Below are 16290 nucleotides of genomic sequence, written 5' to 3' on the forward strand. Positions count from 1 at the left end.
GCCTAGCTCATTAATGCTGCACTACCTAAACTGATCTTAAATCAAGGCCAGTTTACCTTTAAAAAAAAAAAAAAACAACTTGTCTTCAGCAGCTGCTTTGAGCTGCCAATGTGCAGGGGCAGGGGGAGGAGGGAGAAGGAAGAAAACCCTGAGAAAGCAGGAGCTGAAGCGGCAGAGAACAGGAAGCATTTTATCCATCCAGAGGTAAGGTTTCTTGTTTGCTACCAGAAGGCTTGCGGAAACACAAGGGAGGTTATCCTCACCTTGGGACACTTGGTAAGGCTCTCCTGCGCGTGATTAGCACCGGTTTCAGCAGGAGTGCTCAGGAGGTTTGTGGTTTAGCACTTGGTTTTCTTGTTCAAGGTCTTGGCTGGCAGAGTGTGTGTAACTGACCTCTGACTGTGGATGTTTATTCTTTGCAGGACTCTTTAGCCGAAGTTGAAGAGAAATATAAAAAGGCTATGGTGTCAAATGCTCAACTAGACAATGAAAAAACAAATTTCATGTACCAAGTAGATACCCTGAAGGATGCCCTGTTAGAGTTAGAAGAACAGCTGGCAGAATCCAGGAGGCAATATGAAGAAAAAAGTAAAGTAGGTATTTAGCTGTGGCATGTTATTTAACTGTGAAGGATTTGGGGAGAGGGGCAGACACCTTTGGGAGGAGACAGTCAAATTACTCTTCAAGATTTTTAATAAGTTTTTGGTTTAGTTAATGTTAAAGTGAGTGGAATAGCAGCATGCTATCTGTTTGTGATCATACAAACAGACTTTTTCATGAAATGTCTGTTTTATAAAGCAATTTCTGAAGAAGTAAAGAAATGTTTTGTATGGTAAGGATATGCTGATAGTAACATATGTCCTTTGACATTCAATCTTTGAACTGAATTCAAAGGTTTTGTTCAGAGTGACTTCTGGAGGATTCTCTTTTTTTTTATTTCCAGAGTATTTTAATGCATGAAGCTCTCTTCAGAAGAGAGTTGTGCAGTTTACATAGTTCAGGCAGCTATGTGGCTGAGTGCTGAATTGTTTTATGTGAATTCAACTTCTCTAACACCTAGTGAGTTGGTGTTAAACCTGTGGCCTGCTAGCTTCTCAGAATCAGCTCTTTAGCTTGGGGACATTTTGCTATAGCACACTGTGAAACACACGGTTTTTGGAAGATTTGGTAGTGTTTTTTTGTTTAACTTCTTAATTTCTACCTAACTTGTTTAGTGCGTTATGTCAAAAGAGCAGGTTGTGTTCCCATCCATTCTTCTGTGAATTCACTAGGACTTGGGTGTATAAGCCACTCACTGGCAGCCTGCTGCTCAAATTGTGAAACTGCCTAAATGAAGTCTGTCACTTCCGTATTTGGTGGAATAATAATTTCTTGGAAAAACGACAAAACAGACTTAAAAAAAAAAAAAAGTATTCTTTTGGGATTGTGATTAGAAGCATATTCAGGAATTGAATTGTGGCAAGCATTTTCTTTGTGCTAGGACTTAATTTCTTCTGTTTTTCTTGGATGCTATTTCTGATCAATAAAAACCTCATGAATATTTCATTCACAGGAATTTGAGAGAGAGAAGCATGCTCATAGCATATTGCAGTTTCAGTTCATGGAAGTCAAAGAGGCTTTGAAGCAAAGAGAAGAAATGCTTGCAGTAAGTAACTTCACCTTGTTGTTGTTGTTGTTTAATGACTTCTTTGATTGGCGTGTTCCCAGTTAGGTGTGTAGAAGGTGAGGCATAGAGAATTTTATTCCCTACTCAAATTTCTCACCTGAAGAAATACTCGTGTTTCAGGCCAAACAGGTTTAGAACTGACTAACAGAAATAAGACTTTCAAAAGTATTATCTGAAGATAGATTTCCTTTTTTCATTGTCCATAAACATGAAATAATCTGTGTTTTTGACAGCTGTTAGTGGAGATGTAGAGGAAATATGGAACCATCTAACTCTGTAAGTCATCTTTGAATAGTAAGATTGTCTTCAGAAGCGTAGATTTAGCTGAGATGTCAGAAACCATGAAATTGTGTATGTAGATAACCTTTTACTTCAGCACCTGACTTTTTTCATTCTTTGACATCACTGCAATCTTGACCATCTTTGTTAACCTGTTACCTGCTTTCTGTCTTCTTCTTTTGCTCCCGTCTCTCAGGAAATCCAACAGCTGCAACAGAAACAGCAGAGCTATGTCAGGGAAATTTCTGATCTTCAGGAGACAATAGAGTGGAAAGACAAAAAAATAGGGGTAGGACTGTCAACTCCTGAAATGTTTTTAGAATGGCATTGTGTTCTTGAGCTGATACTGCTTTTGTAAAACCTCACGAAGAAAATCCTCCTCAGTGGCTTTGCTTGGTGTGGCTGTCTTAGTATATTGCCAGTGAACTAGCAAATAGTAAACTTTGTCTTTGTTCAATATTAGAAAATCCAAGAAAAACCTAGCAGCTGGTCAGATTTCAAAACCTGGGATAATTTATCTGCTGTGGTGCTCCGTTTGTGTATGCTATATTGAGAAAGGAAGTGCTATTTATAATGCAATTCCGTCAGCACTGACTTTTTGCTTATTCAGATTTAATCTGCAGACTGAGCAGAAACTGGAGTGTTATTAAGAAGTAACAGAGTTCTTTGTGGCCTTTGGGGATGAAAGTCTCTAACGTTCCCTTGTTTCTCATCCTTTCCCACCACCTCCTGTCAAAGCCAAATACAAACCCACTCTTAAAGAAAAGCATGGCTTTCTTTTCAACAACAAACACTGAAGACTTTCTGAATTTAGAAGGGGAAAGAAATCTGGCAGTTGATATGTGTTTGTGATGTCCAGTAACTTCTAGCAATTTGAAACTAAAGTGTGTGATTTTTAGTTATTGTGAGTTTATAGAGAAATATCAGGGGGTTCAGTACTAACATTTGCACTTGCACATGGTACATCCCAGAGTTTAAAGATAGCTTATTGGCAGTTTTCTGGTTAATTGAAACGTGCTGCACCTATTACAGTAACCCATGAAATTAACAACCCATAATAGACTATTAAAATGTCAGGCCTGCTTTCATGCTCTTCTGTTAGCACGTGGGACTTGCGTACTACTTCAGCATGTACGCTGGATATGAATTAACTCATCCAGCAGATAAGAATGGAAAGTGAATCCTCCTTTGAAGGATTTTTTGTGAAGGCTCGGACTTTGAGTGTCTTCAGTAGGAATTCCTGGGACTGCCTGATTATTGAATAAGCTGTGAATTTCTTGGATTTGAGGCTTATCTGTGTGTATGTAAACTCAATCCTTTAATCTGTGAACTTTACCTTTTTCACACATGCCACTTCCATGAACCTCTGAATATCTTAAATCTGCTCATTCTTGTTGACACTTGCTTTTCATGCTCTTTACTTGTCTTCCTTCCTTTCTTCACATCTCCTCGCCCTCTGTTTGTGTTGGGAACTCAGGCGTTAGAGAGGCAGAAAGATTTCTTTGATTCCCTAAGGAGTGAGCGGGATGACCTTAGAGATGAAGTGGTTGTGCTGAAGGAGCAACTGAAGGTATGCAAGAGGAATAAGAAAAACTTGTATTTAACTGCTGACTTTTACCTCCTGTACGTTTTTGCAGAAAAAATGAATCCACCTCAGTACCAAGGACTCTATTTTCCTAAGTTGCCAGTTCGGGAATTTTCTGATAGTCCTTCACCCTAATATCGATCGACTGTGAGCTCTTAGTATAGACCATAACATTCAGTATTAAATTGTTGCTTTTATAGGAGACGCATCTCCGAGGAACACTTTAAGCAGCAGATTTAAGTTTAAAAATAAACAAAAAGAGCTGGTATCACAAGCTTTCTGTGATGCTGGCTAATCAGAGAACTGTAATATTCTGTGCTATTTTCTGACTTCCAGCCATTTTTAATGGAGTGATTGAAGTGATTGTTTATTCAGAATGTCAAAGACAAGAACACCTGATCGAGCAGCAGGCTTTAAAGCATTGCTTTTGCTTCTCCGTAGAAACATGGAATAATCCCAGACTCTGACGTAGCTACCAATGGGGAGACATCTGACATACTTGATAACGAAAGACACTTGGATTCTTCCAAAACTGCTCAAGGCACAACGCAGGCATTAAAGACAGCAGGGGACGGGATGTTAGGTAAGTGCTGCATATCCTTTCCTACCTTTCTGTCCATCTGTCTACTCATTCATCTTTGCTTGGAGTTTTGGCATTTGTTAGTGGGACAATTAACACATCACGCGCAGCATGCTACTTGTTCAATCACTTGTGCATCACATCACATTATGCATTTTTCTGCTTGATATTTATTATCACTCCGAGTATGTTGTGCAGTTTCCTGCAAAGGCAAACTTCATTCCCCATTCAAGGTGACAAAGGACGAGAATACAAACATTACATATTACAGATAAGTAGCAATCATTCAGATTACTATTCAAACCCTGAGTTTGAAAATTGTCCCAGAGTAATCCTGCTGTTGCTCGATATTTTTCTGCACGTACCTTAAAGAATCAAAATAAAAACATTTCAGTTTTACATAAAGAACTTGTACGCTGGGTCATTTATATCCCTGAGAATTATCAGTGATTGCTGAACAGTGCTGGGCACTGTTAAAAAACACTAGTGCATGAATTCATTGTTCTTGGTATCTAGTACTGCTGAGCAGTTAATGTTACCACTTCAACATCTGTACTTGTTGTAACAGGAATAATGCCATTAAATTCAAAGAACATGACTGTGAGATGGATAGTGTTAGGAAGCAGAAATCTGGCTGGCAAAAAAAAAGACTTCCTCCTTAGGCAGTTAGGATGAATGATCACTCAGAGAACTACTATACTAGTGGAACGAAAGGGAAATCATTTTTGTTCTTGCTGCTCTAAAATGACATACTAGTAAATAGCAACAGGCAGCCAACCATTGCAAGTGCAAGTTATCTTGCTTTCGGCTGTTGGCTGCTTTTTCCTCACTCAATTTTTGTGTGGAAACAATATGGAGCACCAAAACCAAGGTAAGGGCAAATTTTACATGCAATGTTTTCTATCTCTCCTTGTTCTGTTTTGCTTTGTTATGTTTTTTGGAAGCAGGTACACCATAGACCCAAAAGCTAACTGCTGAAGCCACACAAAAAACATTGTTTTAATACCTGTTGCTCCTAAATAATGTTGGAAGAAACAGTGCTTAAAAAGAAAAACAAAAACAAAAAAACACAAGTCCCTTTCCCTTGAGAGGATGAAGTGGCTCTAAGGGGCACTAAGTACTTGATCTTTGATCTGTGTTGGTAATGTTAAACAACTAAAACATTTGCTTGCCAATCAGATTTTATATTCGCAGTCCTTGGCATATCCACATAAACACTGATGATGCCTGTTTATGATCTTAGGAGTAAAATATTACTGGGTAATCTGTGATCACTTCATTATACTGGCATCAGACACACACTCTTGCATGCACAGAGTGGTGTTAGGGTTGAAGTTGCAGAGAATATTGCTGAGAAAGCATAATCTTTCGTGTTAGTGTTCCATCTGCAAGTATTACTGTTAAATTGCACTGCTTGAAACAAAGTTGTTCTCATCTACAAGAGCTGTAATTCACACAGCCAAGAGCAAACATCCTTTAATTTACAAAAACACAGGCCAGCACTGGAGACTTTCCTTGCTCTGAGAGGGTGGTGGTGGTGAATTTCACTGATCAGAAAACAAACCCATACCCTTACTAATTCAATTGCTGCTTTGCCTCACATAATTGGCAAAGGCTGATCTTCTATTAACCTGTTCTTTGATTCATTCTCTTTTGGGTTTTAAGTGGGGAGGTAAGTGCTTTGGTGTGGTCCCTTCAACTTTCTCAATGGTCTTTTAGGCAAAGCCAATGAAGTGGACATGAAAAATGAGATTTTGGAGGATGTGGGGAAAAGAGAAATCTTGCAGAATACTGAGCATGAGGAACACAAAGAGGAGTCTGAGGAGCAGGAAGTACAGACATTGCATGCTGATGAAAACACAGAGGCAGAAAAAGTGATTGAAGAAACCGATGCCGGGTCAACAGCGATGTTACCAGATAGTAGGCTTACAGAACAAAACCAAAGCCTTGCAGAACCTGTGTCAGGGAATGCTTCTTCAAACGATGATAGTGACGCAGATGATTTGAGAAAGGAGGCAGAGTCAGCAGACACAGCAGCCCCACAGCCTGTTAGCGAGGAGGCCGAATGCAGTAACTCACATCCAAGGGCAAATCAGACCTCAGAGGTGAGCTCAGTGCAGGGTCAGGATTTTGAGAGTCCTCAGGAAATGCCCAGAGACTTAGGTACAGAGCATGAACTGGAAAAAGCTGCTCCAGAACAGGAAGAACGAGAGGATGTGGAGACTAGCCATGCACTGAGTGCTAGTGACGTGGAACAAGCAGCTGACACTGCAGCTAACAGCTGTGAGTCGGTTTCTGACCAGCCAGAGCTACCAGGGGCTGAAGTAGCAGGCTCCCTGAGCGAAGAGGTAAATGTGGAGAGTCACCCTGAGACACTCCAGCATGTGGAAGAAAGTGCTGAGGACAAAGTTACAAATGTCCTGGAGGAAAAGCTCCTTGAAAGCAAAGACTGCACTGATGGGACAGCTGATGAGAAGGGAGGTGATAGAGCTGAAGAGGAAGATGAGGTGGGGAATGCAGTTCAGGGTCAGGCAACAGAAAGGGATTCTGTGGGTTTAGAGGGGAAGGAGTCCCATGAAAGTGGTGTCCCAGCAGATAAAAGTGAAAAAGAGGAGGGGGGAGATCAGGCATGCATTCAGCCAGCTTCCTCAGAGGATGCTCATTTAGCACTGTTAGAGGAACAGAATGTGCAAGAGAAAACAGAACTTAAAGCTGCTGAGGAAGACAGACAGAAAGAAGTACTGATGGAAAACCTGGAGGTGTGTTCAGATTCTGCAGGAGCAGGCAAGCAGGAGGAAGCACCTGCGGAGTCTGTGGGCTCTGGTACAGAGGTGAAAGAAAGTGTGCTGCAGCAGGCAGAGCCAGGCCCAGACGTTGTGAAAGAAATGGCATCTCAGGAAAGTAGTTCAGACCCAAGGGTTTTAGATGACAAAATTCAGGAATCAGAAACGGAAATACAATGTGAGTCTGGGAAAAGAGAGGAAAGTAGGGCAGAACAGGTGGAAGACTTAGAACCAAAGGTGGAACTTCAGACAGTTCAGTGTAGTAAAGACACAACAGGAGATCCAGTGGGAGAGAAAAATAACTCTTCAGAAGATGAAACACAGGATGCAGGTAAGCAAGAGGAAGGCGAAGCACAGGATGCAGGTGAGCAAGAGGAAGGTGAAGCACAAGCTGTAGTGCAGCAAGAGGAAGGTGAAGCACAAGCTGTAGTGAAGCAAGAGGAAGGTGAAGCACAGGATGCAGGTGAGCAAGAGGAAGGTGAAGCACAAGCTGTAGTGAAGCAAGAGGAAGGTGAAGCACAGGATGCAGGTGAGCAAGAGGAAGGTGAAGCACAAGCTGTAGTGAAGCAAGAGGAAGGTGAAGCACAGGATGCAGGTAAGCAAGAGGAAGGTGAAGCACAAGCTGTCGTGCAGCAAGAGGAAGGAGAAGCACAAGCTGTAGTAAAGCAAGAGGAAAGTGAATCTAAAGAGGAGTTAACTGTAGATCTTAGTGGAAATAGTGAAAACCAAGCTGATAAAGAAACACTGAAAGAAGATGAGAAACAGTTAGAGCTTGCAAACCCCCACGGTGATGGATTTGCTCCTGAGGGTGATGCAAATAATTGTCTTGCACAGAAAGCTGAGATGGGTGAAAATATTAGTGAGCGAGTTAGCTTGGAGGCTCAAGCAGAGGAAGAACTAGAAGATGATGGTGATGCATTTGACTTCGATGAAGAATCAAAACAGATACTGGAAACTGATGAAAAATCTGATGGAGAGAAAGCTGATACACAAAATGGGGAGGATGATGGAGCAAATGGCAAGGTCAAAAAAACTGCCCAAGCAAGTGAAGCTGGAAAAAGAACTGGTGAAATAGAAACCGAAGTCCCCTTGACTGAAGATGACAGCTTACGGCATAAGAACGGAGACGAGTCTGGAGAAGCAGGGCACTTGCAAGGGGAAGCATCGTCACTGAAAACTGATGAGAAGGCCCATGTGTTGGAAGATGAAAGTAAAGCATCAGATTCTAATGAAGTGGAAAAAATACCAGATGTTTCAGAACAGGATTTGGAAAGTGCTTACAGGGCAGAAAGCAAAGAGGATTTGCAAGGTGGTAGGAGGGGTAAGGGTAAATCTAGAGATGACTGTACAATATCCTAAGTTAAAAATCTCAGGCTACACGAGATACATGCCATTTGATCAGTCTCAGTACAGAAGCATGCACTTTGCACAACAGATCAGGCCTTAGGAATATAGGCATACTCTTAAGGTGTTTTTTTTCCTTATAGGTAACTCTCATCATAATACACTGCCAGGTCGTATAAGTGGTAATGATGCAACTATTAAGTTATTCACTGACGTACCTAGCCACAAAAAATCATGCGTGGGTTTGGTTTTGCTGTGTCTCAGGTTAAATGTTACCAAAAGAGCAAGCTTCACAAACGAGCTATGTGGTCTATCTTGCAGTTAAAGTACTTTTAGTGTGAATAACTGCTACTGAGGAACTTTTATATGAAATTCCTCCTTTCTAGCCTACTCTAATGATAGGTTATCTGAATGTACTTCCGTGTGCATTAGATCGACAGTATGTTAACGCCTTGTCATGAAGGAACTCAGTAGCTCAGCAACACTGAGATCTAATGTTGAAACTTGTTGCTGAATGATTAAAGCCCAGGAACCAATTTTTTGTTGCTGTGGAACAAGATAATGTCATTCCACTTTTTGTATCTTTCTAATATGGACATATTCCAAAGTATCAATCACTGTGAATCCGCTTAGTCTAAACTCTTTGGAGGAACAATTCACATTTTGAAGGAAGTACAGCATGCAGGTTGCTAAAAGGAGCAAATATATTATTGTTTACTTCATCTAGGCACTTTGCACCACAATAGGCCTTTTACACCATGTCTCACATGGTTTTTTTCCTAAGCAAGTATCAGTACACACTGTAACATGTGCTTAGGTTTGCTATCCAGTACTGTCTAGCTATGAATATTACAAAATACTTATTTTTCCAAGAAGGTTTTTGTTTAAAATTGCATTCCGTACTGCATTATATATATATATATATATTTTCCAAAATATTATTCTGAAAGAATGTTTTTTTCTCTGAAAAATTCTTTCCTCCTCTTTTTCTGGAGAGAAGATAACTTTGGATGTCTTAGTCCTTACTGGGTGTTAGACTAAAGACTGTTGTTGTTTTCTGTACTAGCCCCCCGAGCCTTTTTGAAAAGCTGGAGTACTTTGAATTGTTGGCTTGAACTAGGCACTTCGACTCACTGCTATATTTTGTGCATCTTTTGTAGTGCTTGGGAGGAAGAGCATGTTTTGCATAAGTTGTGTTAAGCAGTGAACATCCAAAGGGAATGCAAACTGAGCAGTCGGGAGGGGGCTGTAGAAGGTTCTGTCTGTGTTGATGTTACAAAGCTGATGGATTGCAAACAGACTGCAAAATTTCAAGATGTATATCAAAATGTACTGAGCTGTATATAATTGAAATAAACATATTTTCTACTTTAAATTGCCTGTCCAGAGCACTGTTTATAAACCTGCATAAATATTTTTTTTAAATACGTATCATTTCACAAACACCATTTCTACAGCTTCCTTAAATGTATTGTGTTGTGCTGCATAGATAGAGCTGTCCCGTTAGGCAGCCTTGGGGTTTGAGGTCAGTGGATGCGATGGCACCCATGGCAGCACACCTGTGACAGAACTATAAACCTTTAACTCCTTTCATATGACTTCTCTCCAATTTAAAACAGCTTCAGTATGGTTTCTGTAAGTATTAGCAGTTGTTTTTATTAAGGGTTTACACTAAATGCTAACCTAAAAAGTCACAAATCTTTAAACTATCTCTCCTTGACGTGTAGTAGTGTTTAAATAAAGATTTTTCCCTTGCCACGTTCAACTGTAATACATGGTTTAATGTTGAAAGTATTTAAAGGTATTTATATTTAAATGTTAAGTACAGTTAAATATATAACTAAATGTTCTTGCCAGGCGTCACCTAACGTTGTGGATGGATATACGATCAACTTCCAGTTAAATTAGGCATGTGCCAGCATTTCCGATATTTTTCAGGAGTTAGAAACACAACAGGAGTGCTTCTGGATGGTTAAAGGGCAGGTAATGGCTACCTATTTTTAACTATTTTTTACCACTTCAAGGTAAAAAAGAATCTATAAGGGAAGTACTCTTTTAAAGGCAAGCCACAGAAAGAAACAATGACAACTCTAGTCTTAACTGTCCGTGTGCCTGCTTTTATCCCGCAGTAACTTGCCAAATCTCAATGAAACTACAGTAGGAACAAGAACATGGGCAGGCAATAAACAGCTTATGTACTGTAAGTCCTCCCTTGAATGTTAGCTGCTTGGTGCCAGTGTTGGCAGCCAGTTCCTGACTTCTGGAATTGGGCAAGCACCACGGAGCAGGAGGTGGTCCTGGTGTTCCTTAGCTCTTCAGTTTCTTCTTCGGTATATGCACATCAAGGGGGGGGGGGAGGTCTCTCTGGTAAATAATCTTAAAGATAAAAGGAACTGCAAGATGATGTGTTCGGAGTTTAAATCAAATATTATATGCGAGTTAGCTTTTGAACAAAATGTATTGCATTAGAGAGAGGGGGAGGGGACAATGTCTCAGGAGGAAATTCTTACCAGATGGGTGCCTCGTAAAGTTACGTAATTGAAAACCATTTTTCATGTTTTCCCTGTGATATCTAACAGATACAATAATAGATACATCTTGTCCCTTGCATTGTTTTAGACTTTCAAAGACAGCAAAATAACATTCAAACTTTTAAGGGAGTTTACAGTGAAACCAAGAAATCATGAGATGAACTAAAACCAGGAATCTGATTCTGCAATGTTACCCAGTTTGTCTTGAGCAGAGGCAGCCAGCTCATGTGAGCACAGGGTCACGATGTGCAAGACTTCTTTTTACTTTTCTTTTCTTTTTTTTTTTTTTTTAAATGACCCATGATAAGTTGATGGATCCAGAGAAGCAATATTGTGCCACCTTCTGTTGGATTCCTCCAGCTCCCTCAAGCCATTGGTGTGTTTCCATGGGACGCAGCCCTCACTTTTTGCCTTCCCACCCTCCACGTACGCTTTAGCCTTTTCGATTGCATCAACATTAATTACCTGTTGGACCATGCAAACAATTAAAGTTAAAATTAGCAGTTTCCCATGCTACAATTCCCTCAATATAGGAAGAGATATCAAGTGTCTGTGGGTTATTAGGGGATGTTAGGTCAATTTTGCCACTGAAGCAGCACCGTAGTTAGGAATACTTTGAATCAACTGCATTACCCAAGTAATGAGAGTGCTCACGTGCCGTAACAGGTTAGAAATCATCTTACCAACGTTAGATCTCACTGAGATGAATTTCAGAGCAATTAATTAATTGATTTCAGAGTAATTAATTAATTTCAGAGTAATTTCATTCATTGTAATATCTTTGTATTTGAAATATGGATAATGACTGTTTTACGTGGGAGTTATAATTAGCTGCTTCATGTGCTAAGTCAGGACATTGCTCTTTTCCGCACATAGCTCTAGAAGCCCTCAGATCCTTGGTTTGCTGGAAAAAAATGTCTCTTAAAAGCAAAAATAAAGCTTTATGAAAAGATCTATTAAAGCTGAAGTAAGTTTTATGTATTGCTGTGGGGTTGTAGGATACATGAAACTGAAGATCTTTTATCTACACGAGCAGAAAGCTTTTCTACATAAGCAGCAATTTTAGCAAACTAATATTTTCTGTGATCTTGTAAATCCTGCTGCCAGCATGTCATCTGTCCTAGTGTGGTGTAGATACCCATCATGAGGGAAGAGAGAAGTGATGGTGAGACCCAATCTGAAGGTTCACCCCAGAATGCTGACGCTGGTTTTGCAGGGAGAGAGACTGGGGGAAGATGATGTGCTTCCTTACTGGGCACTGGAGGTGTGAAAATGAAAATTAGGTAATGAAAATTAGGCAGACGTGTTTCACCCCACAACAGTGGTTGTGGTAATAAAAGTATTTCAACTGTGTGCATGACTGACTTCCTTTTAGGATTAAGGTGGATTATTTGGCCTCTTTGGAGTCTGCGAGTTTGGGATAGATTTATAGTGGCCTAGAGATTTTCTTCTGCACCAGTCCTTTTTCTCTTTCCTAAGCCTATGTAACTTCATTTCTCGATCTCTGCTGACCAGTGACACCCAATTCTATCTTCATTCTGAATATCTATGACTTTCCTTTTACTGTTTGCCCTCCTTGCTTTCTTCATTGGACTTCATTTTTCCCCCTTCATATTTGTACAGAATTTCTGTCTTCAGCTTCCCATATAAGTATGTGAAACTGTTTTATTCTTTCAAAGGATATTTTTCTCTTGTTAGTTTACAAAAACATGAATGTGTTTTCCTCCCCCATCAATGCTCAGGTGTAACAATGCTGGGTGTGTTACAAATAGCTAATTAAAAAGATAGGTTCAAAACGAATGTGTAGAACTGCTGAACTGGGATGTCACTTTAGGGTCTGTATTTGAGTACTGCATCAGAAGGCAAGGTAAAGGTTTTATTCCGTGCTCTAGAATGACTGCTGGTACGTGGGAACTTGGATACACAGGAGAGAAATGACTTACCACAAATTACTAGGTAATGGACTGCTCCTGTCTGCCAAATAGATGGAGTTTCAGTTGAAAACTTCAGTTTTGCCCATGGCTTGGTTGATACAGACTGTTTATTCTCTTTATTGAAGGTGTGAACAAGAAAAAAAAAAAAGGTGAAGACTTTGGCCTGCTAGGGATTTAACAGTGAACGAGGATAACAGCATGTTGTATTTTAAAATGATTTTCAAAGCTTTTCAAAAATATTTGTCTGTCAACATGAAAATCCATCCACCTGGTAAAAGCCCAGCATTCTTCTGTCTGTGACCTATAAATTGCTTTCCTTGAGTTTACAAATGTCTTTTTTTCCTATGAGTGACCTTTGGATTTTAACAATTTAATAACTAACAGGCAAGACCTTAGATGTGGAGTTGAGCTCTGCACTCCCTCTGGCTTGGTTCTGAGCAGTGACTGCTTGCTGGCAAGGCAGGTAAACCAAATAAAACCACAATAAACACACGTGTCAAAGCTGTGGAGTAAGACCTGTCTGAGGTCAATATATCGAATGAGAACATTTGAAGGCTATGTTCCAGTGTACTTCTGTTGAGGTAACTGAACAAACTAAGGTTGTTAATGAATGAGGAAAAGTGATCTTAGTGATCTGAAAAATTGTGAGTAAAGATTCGTTGCATACAGTTCTTGCTAAAATGCTTTCACGTTTTGCATTAATAGGAAAGAAGAAACAAGGGATTCGGTTCCTTGCCTCTATGTCTCCTTTCCAGTTGTCTCATTCTGTACTGTGTACTTTATTAATCAATGCCCCACACATCTGTGTGCTGATCTGTAGCACTTGCAGGTTCAAGTCTAACGCCACAACCATTGGTCTGGATTGTCCATTGCCTTCTTGATGTCTGACTGAGAGGATTTACTCTGGAGGATAAAAGCAAAAATATTTTACAAGACTGCTGTGTTTGAAATAAAAATGATTTCATGGTCATAATGCTGGGGATAACACAATGTCGTTGTCATGCTGTTTAGTAAAAGAACTGAGGGTTTTAAGTGTTGAGAATGTGCTGTGATTACAGGTGTTTACTGTATTTTTATGATGTTGAATTGTAAAGATCTGTGAGATTTTGTGTTGCAGTTGTGTTTGACCCTAGAGTTCTTGCATGCTAACCTAACGTAGAAGATTAGCCTCTTTGCATGCAGCTGGGTGCTGCTACTGCCGTGACAAGCATGCTCTGTGAGAATGACATAACCTCCCCTGGCTGCAGCCCCCTCCCAGTCCTGTCTGTGGCCTCATTTCCTGTGGTACGTGCATAACTACCTTCATCATTAGTTTCACTAACCTTAACGATTCGTTGTCATATCGGATATGCTCTGAAACGCGTGGCTCACTTAAATCAGCACTGAACTTCCAGTTTTCTCTTTCAGAGAGGCTGAGGAAACTCATTGATGAACGGGAATCCTTACTAGACCAGGTAATCTCACACAAACTGAGCTGCTGTGCATTAACTAAACGTATGATGAAAACAGTAAAGATTCAGGAAACAAAAACAGATTATAGAACAAACCAAACCTTGTCTTTCAGCATGTGTTGTGTTCTTGCTGAGGACTTTATGCTTCCCCCTGAGTCTTTTCTCCTGTGCATTAGCTCAGGGCATGAAATAGATGATCCACGGGGCCTGTTTCATGTTGCTAACCAGGCACATTTGGCGCTCAGAGTATTCCAGATTCCTGCCTGTAGCCACCTAAATCTCTGTCATGACTATTTCTGAAAAAATACTTCGGATTAGGTGAGGCCAAGAGAAAAACATATATATATGATCCGGAAATTATAGAAGCAAACTTTACGTCCAAGAGTTAGCCTTCCTAATTGCTGGATCTGTGGGTAGTGACCAATTTGGAAAGAATGTTAGAGGAATTACAGGAGATGGGTAAAATGCAATTAAAGTAATTATTGCTAATACCACGATATTGTGGATATAATCCTTATTCAAAACATTTTAGCTGATCGGTTTCTCTCCAGGATGCCCTGTGCTTTCATTCATGGACTGTATCCTTGGCCTTGGGGTTTCCTGCACAATCAATCACAATTTGGGGTTTTTAAGAATGCTTTATATGAATGTGCCAACAGAACATTTATAGCTTTTTTAATAAAACATTCTTCCTCTTATTATTCTTGGTCCTGAATTTATGCATAAGTACTGATACTTAAACTATGGTGTTATTTGCCAAAAGAATTTCCAGGAAATTTTATACCAAAAGATTTTTTGGAATTTAGTTTTTTAAAAGTTTCATAACACTTGACCGAACTTGAGTCCTGAGCCACAATTTTACTGTACTTGTTTTAAGAGCTATTTTGTGTCTTTCAGGTTAAAAAATTAAAGGGTCAACTGGAAGAAAAGCAAAAGAATGGCAAGATGGAGAATGCACAATCAGAAGATGAAGTTCTGGAAAATGGGACAGATATGCACATGATTGACCTCCAAAGTGAGCTGCATTTTGGTTTTAAGAGAACTTTTGTGTCCTGCATGTGAGTGAGAGAATGTGTCTGTGCAATGAACACGTAGCTCTAGGTAAACACCAGCCTTCGGTTCTAAGGGAGCTTCAAATTGGGAGCCAGCCATGCACTTCTGCTAGAGGTGAGGGAATGATTATCCTTTGAACAAGAACGCAATTGGAAATCTCCCATATGTTCCCCAGGAGATCTGGGCATAAGTTCCCTGTCACGCCTGGTTAATTCTGCTTTCAGAGTGGCCAGAAAGTGATCAGATGAGATTGGGGATAGCTCCTACCTGCTAGGCACTGAATGGGTTTAGCTGCCAGCTCGGATACAGAAGGAAACCCAAGGCAGAGAGCTACAGTCCTGCTGTCCTGAGTAGATTTATGTAGCATGAAAATCTTACGAGAGACTTGTCAAGATTTGTTCTGACATCTCTTATAAATCTGCGATTCTTTTAGGAGATGCCAACAGACAGATCAGTGATCTCAAATTTAAACTAGCAAAGTCTGAGCAAGAGATAACGGCATTGGAGCAGAATGTAAGTTCCTGGTTTGTTGTTCGTTTACTCTTGGTGAGAATGCAAAAAGTGTATTGTATCCTATGAAAAAGGGAATCTTGGTTAATGTGACTTCCCTTAAAATAAAAAGCAGGATTGTTGCAGCATCAAGGCTGTTGAAGTTAAGTCACAAAGACTAAAATGCTTGCATTGATCTATAGGAAAAAGAACATGTTATTTGTCTTCACCAAATGAAAACCTCTCAAAGACAAATGTCTACTTAAAGCATTTTAAGAACTCTGCAGAATACTTTCTTGTGCCTAGCTACTGGCAATTCTTACATGGCTCCTGGTGTATGATGTAGTATACGTGGATTTTGTACAAGACTGCTCAATTGTGACTGCTCTTGACCAGAGTATGTCATCAATATTCTTGCTGACATAAATAGCTATGTTTAGTAAATATAGTCTATATTTAGTCTGTTTTCTATTGCTGGAAGTGTATTAAATATGGAGATGTATGAAAGGTCTGGAGGTACTTACCACGGCCAGGCTTTGATGTATTTTTTCCTCAAAATATCCCTTCCTTGTATTAAATAAAATCTAGCAACTCT

At 39.9% G+C, this 16290-nt stretch overlaps 1 protein-coding gene across 33 annotated transcripts in view; it reads left to right on the forward strand.

Moving 5' to 3' along the window:
- Positions 1–16290, forward strand: part of LRRFIP1 (LRR binding FLII interacting protein 1) — a 100963-nt gene that overhangs the window by 79762 nt on the left and 4911 nt on the right. For 25 of the 33 annotated variants that reach the window (XM_068686285.1, XM_068686284.1, XM_068686279.1 and 22 more), the window contains 6 exons: positions 423–593; positions 1553–1645; positions 2142–2234; positions 3423–3515; positions 3972–4113; positions 5830–9612. In XM_068686285.1, coding sequence (XP_068542386.1) covers positions 423–593; positions 1553–1645; positions 2142–2234; positions 3423–3515; positions 3972–4113; positions 5830–8252 — 3015 coding nt within the window. In that variant the 3' untranslated portion in view covers positions 8253–9612. Of the gene's footprint in view, positions 1–422; positions 594–1552; positions 1646–2141; positions 2235–3422; positions 3516–3971; positions 4114–5829; positions 13987–14109; positions 14159–15050; positions 15169–15639; positions 15720–16290 lie in introns of those variants that run through there. The other 8 variants (XM_068686292.1, XM_068686300.1, XM_068686308.1 and 5 more) reach the window with 5 other exon arrangements.

Source organism: Anas acuta, chromosome 6 (assembly GCF_963932015.1).
Source record: "Anas acuta chromosome 6, bAnaAcu1.1, whole genome shotgun sequence".
NCBI classification, from domain to species: Eukaryota; Metazoa; Chordata; class Aves; order Anseriformes; family Anatidae; genus Anas; species Anas acuta.